The sequence below is a fragment of the Ruditapes philippinarum genome, unplaced genomic scaffold (assembly GCF_026571515.1).
Source record: "Ruditapes philippinarum isolate M1 unplaced genomic scaffold, ASM2657151v2 ctg102_1_1_1_1, whole genome shotgun sequence".
In the NCBI taxonomy this organism is placed as follows: Eukaryota; Metazoa; Mollusca; class Bivalvia; order Venerida; family Veneridae; genus Ruditapes; species Ruditapes philippinarum.
Genome location: NW_026856168.1, coordinates 101,048 through 107,867, shown reverse-complemented (window position 1 = coordinate 107,867; position 6,820 = coordinate 101,048). Strand labels below are relative to the sequence as shown.

Below are 6,820 nucleotides of genomic sequence, written 5' to 3'. Positions count from 1 at the left end.
CTTGCACGAACGGGCACCTGAGTAAACCAGCATTCAGGTGAGCTTCTTCACGGTTTTTGTACGACTGTTTGTTAGGTTTTATTCAATGCATTTGCCATTTGATCAATCTAAATGCATGGAGATGCAGAATAAGTAAGAATTAGAAATTGGGTAATAGAAATATTGCCGTGTATAAAACGGTTTTCTTGATAAGACGGTTCTATTTGTATAGTTTGATTTTTATATCCAGAAGGCTAATATTACAATTAACTCTGGCAACTATTTTTATATTTGTATATCAAAATTCGCTATTATAATAATTTGAAGTATCAAAATAGAAACATTTCAAACATATCTGAGTATTAACATGTTTTCCTGCGTCACATCTAACACCTCTACAATTCGTACGTTACGTGCTCTACGTCAGTGCATTAAAAGTATCATTATGTTTTACATTATAGATAAAAGCGGCATGGCGTAAATTAACGGGAAAGTAGCAAATTGCCATGAATTCTCATTATTTATGTAACTTGTTAACTCGCATGGGAAATCACATTTTAGTACATTAATTTTCATGAATGAAACATAAAAAGCCATTGTCATATCTTTGTAAAACACAAGCTTTCATAAGGAAAATTTACATTCAAAAATTATATTTCAGAGAAATCATTGTAATAACTTCAATGAATTTAAATAATATAACATGTCGGACAAATATTCAGACCCCTCAAGTAATGAGTATACTATCCCAAGCGGTATCGTTTATGTAATTGGTTGGATACTCAACCCAACCTCCGATAATTTATAAAATCGTTATTTTTCCGCGCCCCCCCTTAACGATTCTTCTATACCTTTTTTGTTTCTGCGGAGACCAAACTCATTTATCAGAATGATGCGACAAACATATCGGAAAACTCGAAAGCTTGACGTGCTAACTACTAAATAATACAAGTTCTTTACTCACATGGGATACTAATATGCCAAGAAGAAACTCGTCAAGAAGAAAGTAAAACAACTGTGAGATGGACATGAAAGCAAATGCTATGAACTCAATTGATAAGAAAATCAACAAAAACAAAAAACAACACTTGTACAAAAATTGTCATTCAAAATTACTGCGGAATAAAAGTAAATGTGGTGAAATACTAATAAAAATTGAATAAAAAAGAAGAGGTAAGCTATTTTATTACTGTGTTTCTACTTTCGCAGTTTTTATTTGATTTCGAGATAAATATGTAAAAACATTAGTTATTTTACTACAGTAACCATCAATTTAAATTTTTATTCAACATTTAAAAATTTATTTTTAAACCATAATCTTGTATTATAAAATACTCTTTCCTTTAAGTTTTTTTCAGGCAAAAATCATGTAGAATATATTAAAAAAAATCTTAAAATTTGTGTTGTAGTAGATACTTATTCTTTTCATCCTTTAAAGGTCTTTGGATGACATTATATGACATAATAAAGTTAAAATCAAGAGCATATATTTCAATTGATTTATCTTCACATTCCTATTTTGATTTGAATCAATAAAACTATAAGAGCATTGCATTGTTTTATTTCACAGTTTGAATGACCCTTAGAATTGGAACTTATTTTTACAAACAATGAGGCTTAGAAGACAAGTTGTCAAGTTATTCTTACTCGGTTCCGTGATCCTTTTCATTCCTTGTAAGTATATGTAAATATATATTATACAAACACTATTAATCTTTGATCCGATGAATATTGACAGAAAGCGTGCCTAGTTTTTGCATCATTTAGACGTTGCATTATAGAAACAAAGTATAGATACCTGAGCGGATTTGAAGGGGGCGTCAAAGAACGTGGTATGAAATATTTTGTATATTAGTATAGAAAGCAAGAAAAGAAAATGTTCAACGACAGATAATCATATGTGATACTTAATCATCACAATTGGAGGTGTCAATGTTAATATATCCACGTGCCATAAAATATATTTAATCATTCATTTGATTATATCCAATAATCTACATTTAATCCTTCAATATTTATTGTTAATGCAAAGTTATAGTGTGTTTTGCAGTATCTAAATTATTTATTTACAAAATTGCTCTAGTAGTTTTTATTAAAAACGGAGTAAAAAATGTTTCGTAGATAATATTTAATTTATTTTTCCCAGACTTGATGATGTCCAAACTAAATGGTCGACAAACCAATTCAGATGACATATTACAAAATAGTTCTAAGACTTTGCTACGTCACCATAACATTTTACACGAGTCAGATTGGCTTCAAAATGGAACGTATACCCCTTTCAAGAAAGAGAAAATAGACGGATTGAGGGCTGCAATGGATTACTGTAATTCCCCGTACAAGGGACAGACAAGCAAAGAAGGTAATACAATAAATGTCCCTCGCGGATGTACAATATATTGTAAATATTTGTAGTTCGTCTAATTTAAAAGGATTATGAATCAATTTGGGCCGTTAAGTTCGCTTACTTCAAATCACCAACCCCTCACTGCTAACGGTCTTCGAGGAACTTATCATTTTTCATGTGAGAAGTCTATTCTACAAGGGCACAGCAGGTCTGTATTTGAACTTGAATGAAACCCCCAAAGGTTGTGCTTAATCAAGAGAACTTAATATTTTTTTTATTTATATATCTCACTCATTTCTACATTGGTTTGTATTTAATGAGTCATCTATAAAGTGTTGACAAACTTATTAATAGAAATAAAGCGCCATCTATCTATATCTAATTCATGTCACACCACTCGCAGAGACGCGGATATGTCATAGTGGCTAACTTAAATGTAAGAGGTATTTAAATCTTTAGACTGATACCATGAATGTGTCTTGAAATGTCGTTTAAATTATATATTATACGAATAAATATGCATACAAAACTGCCATTTATATATCTTGTTCTTCGTTTCATAGGTGATATTATTGAAGGATTTAAACTGAGAAACGTCCACGTTTTCATCCACCATGGTGATTCGACCTCAAACCATAGATCAGACTGGTTTGGACCGGAACTCTTTAACTGCAAGTTTAGAACTGACAATAATACAAAATTTAAACAATTTCCTGACCATATGGATAGGATGGCGGGTAAACAAGGGATACGAAATCATTTCCTCAATTGGGCATTGTACCCAGATAAAGATTTGTGTGCTGATTCTATGTTGACAAGTAAAGGAGCTTTACAGCATTTAATGCTCGGTCAAAGTTTGTTTGAGACTTATACATTGAACAAGGACTTATTCAATGAAAAACTATCCATAAATAGCCAGGTTTACGTTAAAAGCACAAGCTCGTCTAGGGTGTATCAAAGCACCGTGGCATTCCTGTATGGATTTCTTCCGAAATTTAATATTTCAAACATGAAAATCGAAAACTCTCCAGATTTACATTTCTGCACTAAGCAGTTTGCCGTTCAAAAATCGTGTTATTGTAAGTATGCAAATAAACTTAAAATAAAATCTATGAAAATTCAGTCAAAATGTAAGGGATATGATGCTGTCGAAAAGAAACATTCTGATATAATGAAAGAAGTGTTTGGTAACGGAATTTTGCCGTCAGATTTTGCAATGGCTGAGGCAATAATGCCGCTTTTTTGCCATGATATCACTATTCCATGCTGGTTGTCGTTGTCTGATAAGAATTGTGAAGAATTCTTAAGTGATATATGGAGTGCTGTTATTGCACAGGAAAGGGCGAGATACAATGACCATAATCTTTATTATTTGAAATACAGTAGTATTGTTATGACACCTATTCTAATAGAGATTATCAATAGAATCAAAAACATTGTAGAGAACCGACATACACCTAAATTTATACTATACTCCGGCCAAGAATCAACACTTTCTCCATTGTTGTATGTGTTTAGCCTACAAGACGGGAAATGGCCACCTTACGCGTCACGGGTTGTAATTGAATTATACGAGCATTTAGGCAATATTTCTAAAAACAGATTTTTTCTCCGATTTTTATATAATGGAAAGGATAAAACTGATAGTGTAATATTTTGTAAAGGTTTAACATTTAAGGGATTATGTAGTTTAAGGTACTTTACTGACTTTGTTTTCACTAAAATGTTAAGACGATTCGGTTTTAATAGCTATTATGATGCTTGCTCAAGATAGGACATTCGAGGAACGATCATGAACTATATCAATCATCTGGCATAAGATTGAAAGATATTCAAATGCATTGATGGATTTAATAAAAAGTCGTCGTCTGTACACAGAGCAGGCGTTAAAGTATGACAATATTTTCATAGATGGAAATTTTGTTGGCTTATTTATTGCTTGTTTCTTGTTGTTTGTTTTTTTTAATGAGATTCTCTAACAGGTCAAACTCAATCATTTTCGTCCTGATTCACGCTTACAAAGACTTGTCATTTTGAAAAAAAAAATGTCAGTGAAATATCGTATTTTGCATTTCATTAAGCGCATTGTAACATGACGAAATTGACATAATTTCAATTGTTTGTCGTTCTTTTCGCTAACAACAATAATGTGAGAACGACATTATATGAAAAGAACGAGCTTTTCTTTTTATGCTACTTTTATATCAAGTAAATCATTAAACATTTATATCATGATAGTTCTTTTGTATAAATGTTTCAAATAGTGCCTTATAAGAATGTATGAAGAGAAGTTGTCATATCGATATCCCTAACACTGTAATTAATATTGATTCGTTGTTGTGTATTTTGTAAAGAACGATGAATTTGTTTCTTACTTATTTGTAGCCTCGTAACCGTATATACAAACAAGTCCAACATTCAGAATAATTATATATATATCCTCTTTTCAATCGTATTTTAACTGTAAGAATAACTTTTCGTGAAATTGTTTCTGGAGAAGCAAATTGACCCAATAAAGCCCAAGTCCAAAGATCGAGGATTTTTTAAGTCTCTGCAGCCATGCTCTAAACATCTTACGACAATTTTTTTTCGTAAGAGAAATCAATAATTTTCCTTTTAATGACCCTACCATTTTAAGACCTACTGAATGCCTAGTGTTTAACCCTTTTACAGTTGGACACTACGCTTTCCTCTTTTGATTACATCTGACGGGCCAAGTGGGAGACTCTATGATGGACAATTCTTACAGCCCTTTGAGACTGAATTGTCTCAATGTTCGTCTTCTGCCTTGCTTCGTCGGGCCCTTGTAGGTGATTTTCTTGTTGCTCTGTCTTCCTTTAGGACATTGAGTACTTTTGTTATGGATATTCGGTTTACTTTTATATGTTTCTACATGATCACTTTAGTGTTTTACCTATTTAACCTTTTGTAACCATAACAACTGTTAGAATTTCACTTGAAGAGGATTCATTTTATTTACACCGTCTAGTTTACAGGAACATGGTGGGACCAAGTATGAGGTTTGGTGCACCACTAACCGGTTTAAAAATCCCCAGGCCCCGTGTTCACAAAGATTTAAGGATCAGGATCAAGATCAAGATCAAATTTAAAAACTCTCATATTCTTCATTGTTTACCCTCATAGATTAAATATCTAATATTAATTTGATAAAACTGGACTTGAAATAGCAAGTTTATGACATTTTAGAATAAATTTATTGTTATTTTTGCAAGATACGGGCATTTTACAGTTGATCCAAATATTGATCCTGATCCTAAAATTGATCCTTATTTTGATCCGAATATTTTTGTATTTGTTTTGTTATATGTTGATTTTATCCCAAAATAGTTTGGTTTCTATGCAAATCAGCAGTTTTTTACATTTTGAACATTTACAATTTAATTCAACGAAACATAATTAATTTTAGTAACATTAAACAATGAAAATAAAATCAGGATCACTTGATCCTGATCCTGATCTTTTCTTAGTGAACACGGGGCCAGAAGTACTTGTGCTGCTGACCGTTCTAAGGCGGCGCCCCTCTGTGTTCCTAAGATGTATTCCTATGTTGTTTTATACTGTTTTTGTGACACTTTTGCTTGTGTCCCTTGTTGTTTTCTCGTCTACGGTAAGTATCTTCCCCTTTGTCCCTAGTTTTTATTTCTTTGATTAACCTCCCCCCTTCCCCGGGTCTCCTGTCCCCTTTCCCTGTGCCCTTTGACTTTGTGGGCCTATTATTCAATCATTCATTTGTTTTCTTTGAATTTCTTATTAGTTACAAATTATTTCCTATTTTCAATCATTTATTTGTTTTCTTTGAATTCCTTATCAGTTACAAATTATTTATCATTTTACTGATTAACCTGTCCGTACTCTGTCTTGTGCCCTGTCCTGTTTTTGTTTGGGGTCCACCTGGGCTCTTTGCCACTGGTTCTTGTTGCTGGGTCGTATGGCGGTTGCTTTCATTGAACGCCGCCTTTCCTTGTTGATCTTGTTAATCATATTATTTTTGCTTCTAATTGTATGGGCCTTTCACCCATTTACTTATTTGCAAGAACTGATTTATATCAAAGTATTGGTAAAAAAAAAGCTATTTCCTTTCCTTCTTTGCATTTTCTTCATTAACATGTTCAAGTTCTGCATTTGCCGAGTCGTCCCCATTAAATGCAGTTTCATTTTCACCGCTCAAGCTTTGACTACGTTGCCTAGTATCATTAGACAATTCTACTAGATTTGTATTACCTTGTGTAACCGTAAGTTGTTTTAATACGTGACGAATTATAAGAACACATGCAATGAAAGCAAATGTTGCAATAGTGGCAACAAGAGATTTGTCAATATTTTCATTCGTATTTTCTTCTTTGGTATCTTTACGTGATATATCATTTCGTTTGTTACCTGATGTTTTTGAAATGAATTTATAATTTGAGGAGTCTTTTCCGGAAAATATAGTCACTGCACTGGTAAATGTTATGTCAATATGCGTTTCCGTCA

At 32.5% G+C, this 6,820-nt stretch overlaps 1 protein-coding gene across 1 annotated transcript; it reads left to right on the top strand.

Moving 5' to 3' along the window:
* Positions 1 to 2,133: 2,133 nt before the first annotated feature.
* Positions 2,134 to 4,124, top strand: LOC132745672 (2-phosphoxylose phosphatase 1-like). The gene is made up of 2 exons (XM_060734631.1): positions 2,134 to 2,341; positions 2,890 to 4,124. Exons 1-2 carry the CDS (start codon positions 2,134 to 2,136, stop codon positions 4,098 to 4,100), a joined length of 1,419 nt encoding a protein of 472 aa, XP_060590614.1. The 3' UTR covers positions 4,101 to 4,124.
* Positions 4,125 to 6,820: the final 2,696 nt, after the last annotated feature.

What these genes read in the sequence shown, in the direction of transcription:
- LOC132745672 (XM_060734631.1), top strand. Translation starts at nt 2,134, where the DNA reads ATGTCCAAACTAAATGGTCGACAAACCAATTCAGATGACATATTACAA. An exon ending in GGGACAGACAAGCAAAGAAG is followed by an intron (nt 2,342 to 2,889) that starts GTAATACAATAA and finishes TTCGTTTCATAG; the next exon opens with GTGATATTATTGAAGGATTT.